The sequence below is a fragment of the Venustampulla echinocandica genome, assembly GCF_003357145.1.
Source record: "Venustampulla echinocandica strain BP 5553 chromosome Unknown scaffold_2, whole genome shotgun sequence".
Lineage (NCBI taxonomy): Eukaryota > Fungi > Ascomycota > Leotiomycetes > Helotiales > Pleuroascaceae > Venustampulla > Venustampulla echinocandica.
This window is the reverse complement of record NW_022474207.1, coordinates 2,383,098-2,399,558: the sequence shown is the minus strand read 5'-3', so window position 1 is coordinate 2,399,558 and position 16,461 is coordinate 2,383,098. Positions and strand designations below refer to the sequence as shown.

Below are 16,461 nucleotides of genomic sequence, written 5' to 3'. Positions count from 1 at the left end.
CTTTCGCTCAAGTAGCATATATACTATATCATAATCCCGGCTTAACTAATACTATAAGGAACAAACAGCTTTCTCTCATCTTCCTTCTTCATCTTCCTTCTATCATCATTATTCACTCCAGAGTTTCTATCCTTTCCTACACAACCACCTGCACTTGGAGCATCAATACTTTATCCTTCCTACCTCAACAGCCGCAATGGCCGCACTTGATGTCGCCACGCTCATAATCTACCTCGCCCTAGCTGGCCCATCCCTCTTCGTCTGGTGGAAGCATGGCCGAAAAGGCTTCCTAGGCTGGTTTTACATCCATATGTTCTGTGGCATCCGGATCGTCAGTAGCGCAGTTACGCTCGTGAATGAGAAGCAACACAACATCAGCGTCAAAGTCCTTCTAATCATCTCCAGCATTGGGCTTTCGCCTCTCCTTCTCGCCTGTGCTGGAATTCTTCATGAAGCGTGAGTTATTATCAAGAATTGATCAATTGTTTAATAATTATTGACATAAAATACAGACGACGAGCTCGCAACCCAAAAGTCAACAACAAACTAGAGTGGTTCTTGCAAATAAATTTCCACGTTATTGTCGGTGCAGCGATCAACCTGATCATTATCGCGCTCAATAAAGTCGAGAATGATCACACTGATCCTGCCAAGAATACCATGCTGAAAATTGGCTATGCTGTCATCGCCATCTCCTGGGCCATCCTATTCGTATGGACCCTCGTGTCACGCCTGAATCAGAAGAACCAAGCCACAGACGATACCGCTAGACACGGCACGATGGTAAGCATGCTACTCCGCCCTAAATTTTGCAAGTACTAATAAATGACTATAGATGCTGAACGCGATTCTGATCTGTCTACCATTTTTCGCGGTGCGAGTCGCTTATGGCGCCCTGTCTCTGTTCCTCGACAACGATGGCTTCAAGAAATCCAATGTCGACAAGATCATCATGAGCGTCGTACCAGAAGCTATCGTCGCCGTTGTCTTCCTTCTTGTAGGGTTTGTTTCCCGCAACATGTGGAAGATTCCCAGAGTGAGCGGGTCTACTGAAGAAATCAAACCGCTTTACGACAGCGCGACCGAAAACCCCTACTTTTATCAGCGAAGGTAGATATGGCATATTCGTTGGTGCTTTGGTGGCAATGTTCATACTCCCCCCCTAATTACCTGTAATAGTGGGCCCCCTCTCCTCCCATACAAAATAGCCCTACGACCAGGGGCCCACTATTACAAGTAATTAGGGGGGAAAGAGTATCATACAGGGGTCTTGAAGGACTCGGGCTCTGGAGCGTGCTGGTTACCTATTCAGGGAAGATGCATTGTCAGGCACTCAGGTGGCGCAGTGCCGAAGATCGATGTAGGGCGGCTGCATATCCTTGTTTGAAACACAGCCGAAGTTGTTATTTGATTGGGAGTTTGAACATTGTAAACGAGGAAACACACCGTTTGTGGCGTGGCGTTGGGGTCGCTGGAGTCTGCTGGAGTAAGCCGATAGGGCTGAATATCTGACTACTTTTTCATATTGTGGTCGTCATGTCACATAGCCGGCGAGCTACAAAGAAGTATATAACATTAAATATAGAGAAATAAATCATTCCTTCCAAATTAACCTACCAAAAGTTCCTTGACATGTCCCTTCTTGAATACTAAATATGGTAGTTGGATCCTGAGAAGCAGGTCATCTTGGTGTTTCGTTTGCTCTCCCACGCAAATCCGGGTAGCTGCATCATTTTCATCCTTCCGACTTCTATATTTAGAACACACAAAATGCACAAATCTTACGTCCGTAAATTTATGACGATTGGCAATGGGTACAAAATTATTTCATAAATCTGAGAGAGAAAATAGAAGTTATGGAGTGGCATACATAATGGGGATATTTGTAGCATAAACGCTATATTTACTATGACGTTACTATTGAGGAATTCATGGAAGAGAATAGATAAAATAGCAAGTAAGAAGAATGGAATTAATTACCTTGAGGTCCCCCCATGCTGAAAAATATTAAATTCCGATTGTTGTGGAGAATCCAACCTACATTAACGAGTAAGTCAAATTGCTCAAACCGCGATGAGAGAAGCTGGATCTAGGAGTCACAACTTCAGTTCTAGCTAAATACGAGTACTATCCGAAGCATGACAAGATGACGAAAGAGATACGGAAGTTGTTTGCAAGCTTTCTGTGATATAGTAATTTTGATATTTAAGTTAAGCAATATGGTAGATACATCGTAAACGATATAGAAGTTCCGACACCCCTTTGTCTACAAATAATACCAACAAAGGAAATGAATTCTAAAAACTCCAAGAATGTCCAAATCAATTGCTCCAACAGGCTAACAGTAGCAGCAATGCCTTAACATTCGCGCCAAAATCATAAACAAGGAGCTAGCATTTCATGAGCTCAACGATCTTTTCACATGCAACAGTTCGCCCCTCAGTTTTGCTAAATGGCAGAGAAATCGCCTTTGCCTTCTCTTGCATGCCGGTAGTCTCGTCGCTAGCGAGGACCCTAATGAACGCTTTTGAGAGCTCGTCAGCGTCGACTTTAGGGGCAGCTGTTCGGCTTCCCCAGACTCCGATTCCCAAATACTCCACCCGAGTTGAGAAATCGTATGTGTCGATCCATACAGGAAGGACAATCTGTGGAACACCCGCACTATTTGCATATTAGTATGAGTGAGGGGAAGGGCACATTGTAGGGTGCTTACCTGATAGCTTCGTGATAAGAATTAGATCCGCCATGGTGCACCATGCACACAACGGTGGGAATTCGAAGGATGGCAATGGGTTGTGCGGCGAGCCATTTCTCGATCCGCACACGACCATCAGCAATCTCCTTGGCAATGATCTGGAAAGCTCCCTCCTTCGAGAAGAGACTGTCCCATGTCTCTCCTTGAGTCTTGAGTTTCCAGAGGATTTGAATATCAGGCCGCCGATCCAGAAGTACTCTTAGGGCAGTAGCGAACTTGAGAGCAAAAGGCTCATCGAAGATAATATGCGAGCCAAGGTTCACTAATACAGTGGGCGCCCGCTGTAGCCACGCTTCTAATTCTGGGTGACTTTTTGCGATTGGAACAACCGGAGGGAGGATCGGACCACAGCCGGTAATACGCTCTGGAACGACATACGGCAGTTCGATATCTGGAGTGGAGGGTAGAACAATGTTTGCGTCTCCGAAACCCTCGAATATCGAGGGAATTCTCCCGGCGAGACCACAAGAACGGCGATACTCGAGCACCTCTTTCAGAAGAGGATTTGAGAGCCGCGCAAACATGATGCGCAAGGTGAGGTAAATGTTTGCAAAAACAGTGTACCAAGAAACAAATGGATAGTCAAAGCCGGAACCAAGCCTGTATGATTGTTAGCAAGATACATCCAATATGTTGTAATGCAAATACTTACTGTGGATATTTCCAAAGGGCGCCTGCCGCTGGTTGATATTTGATGAGGTGATCTTTGAAGGTGTTTGGGCTCAAGACAACGTATTGCTGGCCCATTTCCTTGCACGCATCGATCGCCTGACTGAACAGAGGGTCGATGACAACAATATTCGGTCTGACATCGTTGATAATTTTGACTGAACTACTGTAGCCGATCATATATTCCGCGCCGTTCCACGATGCGAATGTCGCTGGAAGGACTTTTTGGTATGCAAAGACAGCGCCCCGGACTCCAGGTGGATGCATCTCAATGAATTCAGCCTTTCTCCCAGCTGCCTGTTTCATTGATTTGCCAGCGATGGTGTGAAATGTTGCATTGCAGCATGGCTTTGGGGAAAGTATAGCGGTTTGTTCATTAAGTTCGGTGACGGCATTCTCGAGTTCTGGAAAGGATGCGATGTGAACATCGTACTCAACCCGAAGTAGAAATTCATGAGCTACTGCTAATGCTACTGTTGATTGACCGAGCTCGCTGTTTGTGATGAACAGGACCCGTTGACGTTGAGTCATGACTGCTTCTTCGACTGATTGATTTTAGGGAGTCTGAATTTGTTTTTCTTCTTAGGACGTTCCACACATTCACAATCGAGTTGATCTGATTTTCTTGAGCGGAAATGAGAAAGTAGGAAGGCGTAGGAACGTTCATTGGAATAAGGAGAGAGATAATATGTTGAGGGGAAGAAGTAGCACGATGTGAATGTGGTCATGGTAATGAGGCAACGAGAATATAATATAATACGAGCGCTCACTACTAATTTAATTGATCTGTATAAGTAGGAATTAAGTCCTCATTGCAATAGCCTCGGAGAGCCATCTTGAGATGAAAATAGGAACATTTTCACTGATTGACCAATAGCGGCTGGTTGAATGAGACGAGCCAACTGTTGACGGGAGGCACTCCAATCAGCGTGTCAGCTGGTGGCTGAAGGTAAAGGCCGTAGCCAGATTCAAAAGCCAAACTTCCCCAACTTTGGGGGAGTTTCGGATTTCAATCCAGGGAAGTGACTATATTTAGAGCCAGTGACAGCGACGCTCCGGACGAATCTGACAAAACTACACTGTGCGAGTAGAATTTGCCACGGTACAGCTTTGTACTGAAGGGTCAGCGAGGCTGAGGCTGGAGGTTTTCTAGAATATGCGTGTCAGCGACGATGGGCATTTCGCCCCTTTTTATTGATGAAGGATGGAGGACTTGGAGGCACACCGCCACCCATCCTAAAGGTTCTAGCCTGCTCGCTAAGCTTTCCTTAGTCATCCACCAAGGAATCAATGGACGGACGGAAAGTTTGCCGAGATAGGATCATCGTGTTTCATGCACAACAACAATAATCCACCTGGAGGCTGAACGCGACTGCGCATATGTTTATACTACGGGCGTACTAGCCTCGGTGGTTTGTCATGGGTTCCTTCTGGAGCAGTAGCCGGGATGATGCTAGAAGTCGCGCACATCTCTATACTCTGCGGTCAATGATCACCCAACTTGAGAGCCGTCACGGGATTTACGGGATTCACGGCTACGAGGTGATTTGTTTCCTAGCAGTCTCACCCAGGCTGTCCCCCTATGCTACGGACGTATTATATTAGTTCGGGTTGGAGAGTGCTTGCGAACCGACAACGGCATGTGGGTAGGCCTGATCCGGGGACATTATGTTTGCCTTGACATCAAGTGACTTTCCTAACGGTGCATCTTCTGCCAGTCCTCGCCCTTTTGGCCTATTATTTCTTCCTATTGTCCATAGCCTCGCGGCGGTATTTGCATAACTCCCGGAACAAGTGTCTGGGAGCCACTTCCTCGCTCTAGTTAGTTCCGCTGAGTGCCATTTCTCTGCGGCCGTATATTGGGGCTCTCTCATACGCGGGCTCCCTTGTGGTGAGCTATCTTCCGGGCCTTTAGCATTATTCATTATTCACTAATCCATTGAGACGCCTTTTATGCACTACTGATTATGCACTACTTATTATGCACTTCTCTTTTTGCACTGCCTTTTATTTGTGCATTTCGGAGCCGTTTTATATGACATCTTCTATGACTCTCGGCCGAGTCTGAGGTTCTCGGTACCGTCTCAGAGGCCGACTACTGGATAGTTGTGTATGCATACGCGTATTTGGAGGATGGGATCGGGGTGATTTTTCATCAACGTCCGTAGCATTGGAGCATCCCGAGGAGTTTTGTCTTCAGTACTATACTGCAAATCGAGGATTTAGTCTTTCGTCCGTATGCGTAGCGACTTCCTCAACCGATGTCGATCTGTTCTATAGTCCACTCTGAGCCTCGATCTCCCTTACATTCCCGTCACTTCTCCCACATATTTATGACACTTCTAGTATCTGCACTGAATACAACACTTGCATTCTGATAAAGTCCGTACGAACCTGCCCTCAGCATACTGCTATATCCTCTCCATCAATCTTAATATAAGACAGACTTTATCCAACAGCCAAGGATATCTCAGCACCTTAAACACATCTCCTACTTCGTGCCATATCATCCTATCTTCTCCTCCGTTAATCCAACATCTGGCACTGGCCTCCATAAAACCTGGAAAGACCCACTCGGCCTCGTCCTATTCCATCGTAATGTCTTTACCACGAAACTCCTCTCCACCGAGAATATATCTACCAGAGAGATTATACAAGATAGATCATTGGGATAAACATAACGATCCTGATCACCCGCCAACGTTTTCGGCATTTCCAAGACCACCCTTATCACACAGGTCATCGTCTTCGACACTACGAAGTTATGCAGAGAGCACCGTATCTAGCATATCTACACTGGTGGGAAGCACCCACGCCCTCATCAAGGATGAACAGAAGAAACAAATACCGAACCTTGGCATGCCTATACTGGAGGGATGGCCTCTTGCCTTGACAATGTTTTCGTAAGTTCGAAACTCGTCCTTCTTAGATTCCCAACACTGACCGTACCTTCTTAGATTATGCTTTGGTCTTTTCCTTGTAACACTTGAGACTACAGTCATTTCGACATCTCTTGTTACCATCTCCTTAGATCTCGGTTCATTCGACAAGGCCTCATGGATAGTTGTCACCTACCTTCTCACATATACGGCATTCCTCGTCGTCTTTACCCGACTTAGCGACATATTTGGCCGAAAGCCATGTCTCCTCATTGCAACATTTTTCTTTGTTATGTTTTCTATGGCATGTGCTTGCGCAAAGACGATGACACAGCTGTAAGATATTACAGGCTTCCACTGCCAAAGAACATTTGCTGATATAGTCACAGCATCGTATTCCGTGCTCTCCAAGGTATCGGTGGCTCTGGTATCTACGCCTTGGCATATGCCTCGGTCTTAGATGTTGTTCCAATGAGACTCGTTGGTCATGCATCAGGAGCTATCTCTATGGCCTCAGCTTGTTCAAGTGTTCTTGGTCCTGTTCTTGGTGGTGCTATCACATCGAACACCACATGGCGTGTAAGTATACCCTCTCTCATCAACACAATGCAGGCCTAATATTTCCGTAGTGGGTGTTCTGGCTCAATGTCCCAACTGGTGTCATTGTCTTTGGCCTTGTCTGGTGGATCTTCCCAGTGAGCATTGGACAGCAGAAGTTCTCCAGAGGACTGCTTGCACAGGTGGATTGGGTGGGAGTAGTACTTTCTCTTACAGCTTCTCTATGTCTTCTTATCCCTCTCGAAGAAGGCGGCAGTGAATTCGCATGGTCAAGCATTCTCATTGTCCTTCTCCTTGCAGTCTCAGGTATCTCCTGGGTAGGATTCGCTATCTGGGAATGGCTTGTGACTAGACGGGAAGCAGTCTGGAAAATCTTGCCCATCTTCCCATTCAGACTCGTCCAACGCCGTGTCATCGGTGCCACAATCCTGTAAGTGATCCCCCATCCCAATATTACAAGGATAGTCGGACTGACTGACGAATAGTACTGGATTCGTTGCTGGGTTCCCATTCATGGTCACTGTAGTTAGTCTTCCGCAACGCCTTCAAATCGTCAACAACCTCTCACCTGCCAGCGCTGGCACTCATATACTACCTCTTCTCATCATGACTGCCCTTGGCGCTTTTGCCTCTGGTGTTATTGCCACCAGGATGAACATTGCTTGGTTTATGCTTGTGCTTTCTAACGCCCTCAGCACACTTGGGCTGGGGTTGATGTCGTCGTTGCCAACATCAGCAGGGGTTCCCGGGGTCTTCTACTTCTACCAGGTCATCGTCGGTCTTGGCTTCGGGATAGGGTTGGCAACTCTCATGATTGTCTCACGCAGTGAAGTTGCTTTAGAGGATAATGGTCAGTGGATTGAAGCAAACACCTCCCATCCCTACAAATTGTTGACCCTTCTTAGCTATCACCGTTGGCGCTATTACGCAAGTCCGGACGTTGGGCGGAGTGATTGGGATTGCTGTTGTCCAAGCCATTCTATCATCACACGTTCGCTCTTCCCTCCCTACCTTCCTTAATAGAGAACAAGTTGAGGGTATTCTCGCCTCGACAGCATACATCTCTCGTCTCGACCCCCATTTTGAGGCTGCAACACGTGCCATTTACGGCGAGGCAGTGAACCTGCAGATGCGGACAGTCACTGGGTTCGCAGCCGCTGCGTTTGTAGTAAGTCTGTTCGCCTACCGTAAGGACCGGGTGGACATGAACGCGCTTGAAGCCTCAAGGGTTGCAGAGAAAAATGGAGAAAGCCCCGCAGATCTGTCGAAGACCACCCGTGGAGGATCTACGCTCGATATAGAGCAGCAAGAGAGGGGGGCGCACGTGGAAAGACCTGCACGACCAGGCCTCCGCCGCCGAGCCACATCAGTCGCTATCTCAGCAGACAGCCGTATAGAACGCAGATCCTCAGGAGAAGACAGCCAATGGATGCCCAGCAATCCGACTCCATGGTCACTCCTGAGCCACCCTATTCCTTCGAGTGACCTCTTCCCAGAGCTGGCCTGTCCACGATGTGGATTCTCGCGGACGCACGACGACAAGCAGGATTGAGACACGATATCTTGGCATTATGGGAGGATTGGGCCGTGGGTTCACCTGTGTATTACTATTACCCGGCGTTTGAGCGATGGGCTGCTGTTTGCATTTTCGTGGGATCTAGGCGTTTTGGCCAGGAGTATGACAAAAGGGGAAGATATAAATACTTGTGGGTATAGGAGGCCGAATATTGGCTACTCAAGACTGAAGGCTACAGGGGAATCGTCAGATTCATCAAACATATGAATATTTAATTTCAAATAAAATAAAACATTTTTAAACTTAGGGGCCGGCTTTTGCGAGGTCCGTCCTGCGCCTAGTTGATGAGATAAGCTCCCGCGACAGCAGCAAGCTAAATGTGGCATTGATAAGCTTCCTTGGCAATATTGGCTACTCTTAAGCGTCTTGGAGAACGAGTTCATCCTTCGCCCCAGGAGGACGCTTTGGTCGATTGATTTCGTTGGTGTTGTTTCCAGCCACGCGGGTCAGCCTCGGGCCTGAGATGCGTGGCGAAAGAGCTGGACGCCTGCGAGCTGCAAGGTCAATTTGAATCTACCGACCGGAGCCGTCCAGACTCCATGGATCGATCCTGAACAGCCCCCCAGCACTCTACCACAGACGATGCGAGGCTGGCGAACGAACATACCCGCGTCTGACATCACGAATCTCATCGGTCCAACAACAACAACACCAAGATCAAGATTGAAACATCTTCCTCCCAGACCCTGGCAATCATGCCATCGACCTTCCTTCCAGAAGACTTCCAGCCGCGATGACATCGACTTCCCTAGGGTTCGATTCCGACCCCCAATTTCAAATTTGCTGCTCCTAGCCGCCATGCTTCATAGGGCGGAACTAATACAGTAGAGAGTTCTAGTGACCACGTTTTACGGCATTCCCCCTGATTCAGTCAAGCATGGATGGAAGCAAATCACGGCCCGTCAAGCTTTCTGGCCGGTTTCTAAGAATCCTCCATCCTTGGCCACATGGGAGTATATACTTCGTTTCGCCCATGCGACGGAGTTTACCGGTGCCGCCAAGACCAGGCCGCAGGGGAAATTATTGAGGATTCGAGGATACCGTTGGGCAGATCATGCTGGTATGGCTGATTTGCGGCCGACTACTACGAGTACCTTCACTTCTCCATGGTTGGGCTAGGGGCCCGGCGACCAGACGCAGATCAATTTCCGCCGCGCCCGAATTGGGAATTTGCGTCCGGCCTTGATTGTTCTACCTCGACTGACTGACTGACTGAACTCCGCATAAACTCCAACTCGACGATAACAGACGCAATTTAGTTATCTGACGCTCCTCCAAACAACCCTCACCGACACTTTCCCTCGTGGAAAGCTGGTTTTCCGCAGGGGTTAAGCGGTTTTCCTCCGGCCTGATCCTGCGAGGTCGAGGTGGGTTTCACGATTGCCATGTGATTGGATAACGATACTTTGCATCTCGCACGATTTACGGAGCACTTCGCACCAAGATGTATTTGTTATTGTTGGCCAATTCATACTCATGAACCCTTGAGATACCGAGAACATGGGCTGCATAGGATCATCGACTTATTTACCTACGTTTCTTGGTCACAGGTACTTAAGTGGGTGACAACTGTGGCCCTAACTTTACACAGCCGCATCGTCAGCAACGTTGCGAGCGAGGCTGGTCCCTCGACTGGAGTCTGGATGACTGTGCCCAACTACCCAGTAGTTGTCGAAGTCGATCGCTGCCGAGCCCCGCGCAAGAGGATCTTCCAACTCAATTTTGAAACAGGCTTGAACCGACGCACGGGAGACTTCCTCCTGTCAGCCTAGGCACTGCTGTTATTTCGGGAACACCACGCTACTCCCACAACGGCCAAAGCTTCTTATACCCAGACATTGGCACCGTTTATACCCAGACATTGGCATCGTTGGAGAAAGAGCCGCAACCAATTCCACTCCACTCAATTTATATCATGGCAGTCTTCTTAGCGCCTAGGCACGCCGACACCCATCTTCACAGCAACGACAACGGTCAATATGATGGTGCAATCGAGATCACCAACGACATTTCGAACGAGACGGACTGGACGAAGGTGAAGGACATCACGTCGAGGCGGCGAATTCAAAATCGAATTTCCCAGCGGAATCGTAGTACGTGGTTCTCATGTCAAGCTACGGTTGCATCGTTTTGTCGGTGCCGGATAGTTATTAACGTCTTCTAGGAAGAAAACTCAAGGAGAGGCAAGGGCGAGCTGGTGGCTCGCTATCACCACAGCCAGGTTCAAGACAAAGTACACCACCTACTGCCAGAACGCCTCCTAGACAAAATTCACCCTACGATGAGGGTAGTTCGAATCTTATGTTTGAGAAAACGCCATACTTAAGATATCTGATGGCCAACAATGGATCTGTATCCTCGAACTCGACCTCCGCCACACCATCTCAGGCCTCACAGGAATATTCGTTGGCGAACCCGCGATCTAGAGCGTGGACTTTACCTTCCGGAGACACCAACTCAGTTGTCTCCCAGATTCTCCATGCACAAAGACAGGGAAGCCTATCATCAGAGAAATCCGACCACTATGTTCAAAGGCAGGGAAGCATGTCGTCAGAGAAATCCGACCACTATGCACTCCAAACACCACCGACTCAGAATGATTTCGATGACTGCCGCCAACCATTTTGGGACCCCTCAATCCAAGCTCCTGCGATCGAAGATAGCGGATTGAATCTTTTCTTTACCGACTGTGATCTATTTACACCATCTACATCAGAATCGGACTATAGGCCCAACAAGAATGCTCCAGTCGACCAGAAATTCATAGACGACTATATGAATATTTACGGCCATGGTTCCGGGTCATTCAGCTCCCCTATCCCAATATCCATAACACCACCAAACTCTTGTATGCACCCATGTATTCTTCGTCCAAATGCTCATGCTAATCAATCAGCAGCGAAATCAAGCCCAGAAGTCTTCCAGCCTAGTGTCGATTCGGCACATACAGACATTGCTGGTTATACACCGCTGCACCTAGCCGTACAAAAGGGCCACCACTCTATTGTTCAACTCCTTCTTGAGGCAGGCAGTATGGACCTCAACGCCGTCGCCAAAGACGGCATGTCCCCTCTCCATCTCGCCCTCTACTCCGGCAACCATGCAATGGCCACCATGCTCCTTGAGAAGGGCGCCAATTGCGATACCCACAACGCAATAGGCCAGAACGTGCTCCATCTAGCAGTCGAGAGAGGCGACTTGGCTCTAGTGCAGCTAGTGCTAAAGTATATCAGGGATCCAAATACGAGAGATTGCTTAGGTCAGACAGCGTTCCATTGCGCAGTTGCACAGGGGCACGAGGAGATTGTGAAGTTTATGCTGGTAAAAGGCATTAACTCGCAGGCTAAGATCGGGCCATAGTGGGTGTCACAAGATTTTGCTATGGGCTATGATGGAGGAGTGTTTTGATTTTTGCTGCATTTGAGCGCCTGCGGAGTTCCTGAATGTATATTCTTGTTGCTGGAATACCCAACAGATGGAAATGTATTTTATTACACAGAGATGGTTCTTTAGCGGCTGTTAGTGATTTTCTATGTTGCGATGGATTATTAGTCTTAGGTTGCTATGCAATCCGCGCATCTATACATCTAGATAGTTCAGATGATTCGCATTAATTTTACAAATCTTTACATATCCTGTTTCATCGTTTCCACTTCACTCCCCCTTACAAAGTACGACTGCACTGCACTTGAATTGCCCCTATACTAGTAGGTCCCTTCATTAACAATCTGACATTGTTGATTTAACCTACCGCACCTCCTTAAAACCATTCTCACCTCACGGCGCTTCCCGTTCAATTACAAACCAGTTTCTACGAACACCAAAAACCCATATGGTGCGAGTATGTCCCTTAAACACGCAAACCCCGCAAACGGAGATGTACAGTACCTAGGTACTTCGAACATACGTCCGTACTGACGTTACCCACGCGGGAAATCCTACAGCCGCACCTACCCTCAGGGGGCACTTGTACCACGATCTTGCCCTCCTTGTTCGCAAATTGCCCTAAAAGGGACTCCTTGCTGCATGCTGTTCCTGTCGCGCTTGCAGTTCTCAAGGATGTTGTGGGGGCTAGTCACTTGGGGGAGAAGGGGGGGGCTGAGTATGTCACTCTCTGTGTGGGGGAACAGCCGAAGAAGGAGTACGAGAATATGGAGGTACGGACTACGCCGAGCACTGACACGGACACTGAGTGGCTGAGGGCGAATAATTTACGTGACATTGGGCATGACGTGAGACGTCGAGGGGGGGGGGGGTTCCAGCGTTAACGTACTTCGTACGCAGTATGGCAAGTTCCGTTGGTGAGGGATCCTTGGGGCGGTTCAGGGGTTCGATATAAGCATATAACCGTATCTTGGAAAAAAACGGGCGTGCCAGGGAAACCAGTAACAGGGTTTCATGTTTAAATCTAGGTTCTTGGTAAGGTACTATATTAATATGGTGCATGATGTGCATGATGACTAACTGCCGAGGTGAGAATCAATCTTATTTTTTTCTTCTTGTGTTACTATACTAACTCCGTATGTACAGTACGTACATGTACGCAATTATATTCCAAATCTAAAGTACAGAAAATTTGCAATCTGACGCCCAAAAAAAAAAAACACATCACCCCCATGAAGGAGTGTAAAGGGGTATTTCCATGTGACTAAGTAATAGGCTAATTGGCACAAGACAAAAGGGAAAATATTGAGGAGTTAACATCTAGTATGGGCCCATTAAGGACCTGGCCATCGCCATGTCCGCATGGCTGGTACTGTGTGGGCCAAACATTGTTCGAGCCATGATATCGTACTCGTCCTCTTGGTATCGCAGGGTCCCTGACGATATTGATGATACCTTCCAATTATAAATCGGCCCGATCGGTGAGGTTTGCGGACTTTGCGGACTTTGGGGACTTGGCTTGTGATCCTTCGTCACGATCATGCTGTCCGGACGACTTAATGTTGCAGAAAGGAGAGCTCTGCACGAAGGGCTTTCTCTGACCGTGTTTGGTGAGGTTGGGGTTAATAGTGTGCCCACATTTCCCTCTTGTATTGGTGATATGGGCAGGATACTCGATCCCCAATATCCGACTTCCTTTATGTTTTTCTCACTATCTGTTTCGGATGGGGACGCCTGCGAAGTGCTCGCCCGCAGATTTAGACTAGTCTTGGACTTCTTCAGATTCGGGAATGGTATGGATACTTTGAGATCAGATGTTGATTTGGAGCGGCGAGAGCTCTTCTTGGCTTTCGTTGGTGGTGGTGGGAACTTCGGTATCGATTGGCTCTTCTTGGCACTTGGTTTTTCTTTATTGCTCTATTAGCTGAAGTTTAGAAAGTCGGTTCATGGGTTTGCATCTTACTCTTCTCAGCTGTGATCGCGGTTGGGATGTATTCAGCAGCCATAGCAAATTTCACCTGCTTCTTCGCAGAGTCTGTTGTCTTGGCTGGCGCGATTTGACGCCCCTTTTTGCGCCTTCGCTCAATTTTGTCTTGCACGCCAGCAGCAGCCTGTTTAAAAAGCGACACCGTGTATAATGATCGCTCTTGCATGACTTCAGATGTACTCCGCTTCCTCAAGTTGGTCTTCAATGGTGGTCGGACAGCGTCCTGTGAGGGAGATTTTAGGATTGGCTTCAGATAGGGGTTGTTGGTTGGTCTTCGCACTACCAAGGGTGTATGATTTGGTTTAGGTGAGGGATTCAATAATCCCACAGCGTCTTCCGAGGCCCTCTGAAAAGGGCCATATAGCCAAGTGTTATCAGCATCTTTGCGCCTGATGGAGGGACTGTTAGCTTGACGCCCTGAACTGGAAATAAAAGATCCGGCGGTAACTTACCAGTTGATTATCGTCGGAGAGACAGTCTTCAAACTATTTGTCAACTTCGCCCATGATCTCCACGCAGCATTCTCAAGTCTCCAGCCGTTTTCGTACGCTTCACTATTCCTTCTGACATGTTTCCAAGACGCCCAAAGATCCGCCTCTGCCCACTCGTGAGATAAGTAATCGGTGCATCGGGCGGGCTCGTCACGGATAGCATTGTCATCTTTATGCTTGTGCTGCACCCAAAGATCATCTGCAGGCTCAGGAGTCCCAGCTCTAGATGAAGTAGCAGAAATGCTACTGGCAAGCTCCGGAGACTCGGATCTTGGTGAGCTGACGGTCGAGAAACTCGAACCCGAAGAATCCGTCCCTGAGTCTGCCCTCTGACGATTCGACAGCTCCAGGTCCTTGACTACGGCATCAAACCAATCGTCATCGTAGGATGGGAATGTAATCTGATCCTCTTCCGCTTCGTCATAGGTGTATATGTCGAATGATGTTTGGATGGTAGATTTCGTATTGAAAGAATTCATAAACGAGTCTAGGTCCAAGTCGCCAAATGAGGGAGAAGGGATGGCAGAAAGCGGAGAGGTTCGCTGAGGGGCCATCTTGTTGCCGGTATCATTGTTTTTGGCAGGTAAAGATTTCATAGGAACGGTAGGGTATATAGAATGGGTGCGAGCAGGTGGTGAGAGGTTCTTGAAGAGCGACTTTCGGGTTTCCCCGGATGAGAAGTGCTTAGGCTCGGAGCCCGAGAAAATGAAGGCAGACATGATGAAAACGAGGTTATCGTATCAATGAGCAACTTTGTTTACTGAACGAAACGAAACGTCCTTGTCACTATAGATGCAGCAACCTGGACTCAACTTGTATTCTCCCCGCTGGGATTTAGGAACGGAGGGGTAGCTTGCAACGTCCGTAGCCTCTCAGTCACCAAATACGACGAACAACCACTGATCGTCATCCTCAGTCAGATAGTCACCGAGGCTGACTGACCGAGGCTGAAGATTACTAGTAGGCTATGACGGGATTGCACTTGCACGCCGGGGCAATGACAGCCACCAATCAAGCACAGGACACATGGCACGCATCTCACCTTGATCCAAGCAAGAACCGTGTGAGCCCTATGGAGGAAACCTAAGCTTCGTTAGTGAGGATTTTAGTGAAGATCAGTCTGGAACACGAGGCAAAAATGTGGCACTGCAACTCCTGCCACCATAAGCGGAAATGATCTGTTTGAGTGTGGGGGCAGGGAGGAAAGCGAATCTGCACGTCAGCTCTGAGCCTGCTGTGGTACCAAAAATAAGTCACCGTCCATCATGACGACAGGGGAAACACATGGCTGCGGCGCAATTGCTGCATCGTGCTTTATCTGTACTCTACTCCGAATTTGTGTTTGGTATTATTGTGGGTAAAACATGTTGTTCCAAGGCAAACAAGCTCTACCGTTTCCGCTATCAAAAGCTTGTAGGACTTCTTAGTCAGCCCAGCCATCTTGACCATTGCCGAGGCCCCTGACAACCGTCGTGACTTGATGTTTCATCAAGAACTCTTACGTAGAAAATAGAATTTTTAAATTGATCTAATGGGTTCCAAATTTCTGCAAAAGTAGAAGTCATTTATAGTATGTTATCTATGAGGATATAGGGAGTATAAATATATAATCTGGATAAATATTCTTTATAATAATAAAAGTGTAATTGTAACTTGTGAATATTTGAAAAATAAATAAACGAGTCTAAACAAAATATACTTAGAAACTATCAATATAGTTAGTATGAAAACTTCGAAGCTAGAGTCTAGAAATTAGAGGAATAAGAAGTTTTCAGAAGTTAGAATTAGAGATCTCATTTATAATGCGTGTTTGTTTCTCTTACATATATTTTTACTGATTAATTAATTATAAATATTATTCAATCCTTAAATGACAAGTACTACGTTTTCTTTCTTTTTTTATACCAATATTAGCCATTGTGCTGAAGCATGAAAAATAGTCAATTAAAGTTGCATGGACAGTCAAAATTTAGTTGTAGTTCATCAATAGTAAATTGTACCAGAGCTCCATCTAAACGATCTAATCCCCGTCGAACAGCTAGCAAATATCGCATTAATCCAAAACGCCAGGCAGGAGCAACCGGTAAACGTCAATAGAAATACTCGCTAGGTTTGAACCAATTTTAAATGCCATCAAAATACATAAGCTACACCCTCCACCA

At 47.3% G+C, this 16,461-nt stretch overlaps 6 protein-coding genes across 6 annotated transcripts; 3 read left to right on the top strand and 3 right to left on the bottom strand.

Annotated features, from left to right (window-relative positions):
- Positions 1-196: 196 nt before the first annotated feature.
- On the top strand, positions 197-1,240 carry BP5553_05152 (uncharacterized protein; the record flags this gene model as incomplete). Its single annotated transcript, XM_032013775.1, has 4 exons — positions 197-456; positions 513-783; positions 836-1,110; positions 1,180-1,240. 4 exons carry the CDS (start codon positions 197-199, stop codon positions 1,238-1,240), a joined length of 867 nt encoding a protein of 288 aa, XP_031870375.1.
- Positions 1,241-2,390: 1,150 nt separating this feature from the next.
- Positions 2,391-3,955, bottom strand: BP5553_05151 (Glycosyltransferase family 1 protein; the record flags this gene model as incomplete). Its single annotated transcript, XM_032013774.1, has 3 exons — positions 2,391-2,661; positions 2,714-3,355; positions 3,408-3,955. 3 exons carry the CDS (start codon positions 3,953-3,955, stop codon positions 2,391-2,393), a joined length of 1,461 nt encoding a protein of 486 aa, XP_031870374.1.
- A 1,070-nt stretch (positions 3,956-5,025) lies between these two features.
- On the bottom strand, positions 5,026-5,349 carry BP5553_05150 (uncharacterized protein; the record flags this gene model as incomplete). Its single annotated transcript, XM_032013773.1, has 1 exon — positions 5,026-5,349. One exon carries the CDS (start codon positions 5,347-5,349, stop codon positions 5,026-5,028), a length of 324 nt encoding a protein of 107 aa, XP_031870373.1.
- A 673-nt stretch (positions 5,350-6,022) lies between these two features.
- Positions 6,023-8,413, top strand: BP5553_05149 (MFS general substrate transporter; the record flags this gene model as incomplete). Its single annotated transcript, XM_032013772.1, has 6 exons — positions 6,023-6,327; positions 6,382-6,639; positions 6,693-6,882; positions 6,933-7,291; positions 7,347-7,711; positions 7,767-8,413. 6 exons carry the CDS (start codon positions 6,023-6,025, stop codon positions 8,411-8,413), a joined length of 2,124 nt encoding a protein of 707 aa, XP_031870372.1.
- Positions 8,414-10,352: 1,939 nt separating this feature from the next.
- Positions 10,353-11,797, top strand: BP5553_05148 (uncharacterized protein; the record flags this gene model as incomplete). The annotated part of the gene is made up of 3 exons (XM_032013771.1): positions 10,353-10,530; positions 10,602-11,285; positions 11,337-11,797. 3 exons carry the CDS (start codon positions 10,353-10,355, stop codon positions 11,795-11,797), a joined length of 1,323 nt encoding a protein of 440 aa, XP_031870371.1.
- Positions 11,798-13,141: 1,344 nt separating this feature from the next.
- BP5553_05147 (uncharacterized protein) lies at positions 13,142-15,018 on the bottom strand (the record flags this gene model as incomplete). The annotated part of the gene is made up of 3 exons (XM_032013770.1): positions 13,142-13,728; positions 13,785-14,197; positions 14,261-15,018. The coding sequence occupies 3 exons, from the start codon at positions 15,016-15,018 to the stop codon at positions 13,142-13,144; spliced, it is 1,758 nt and encodes a 585-aa protein (XP_031870370.1).
- Between the last annotated feature and the right edge of the window lie 1,443 nt (positions 15,019-16,461).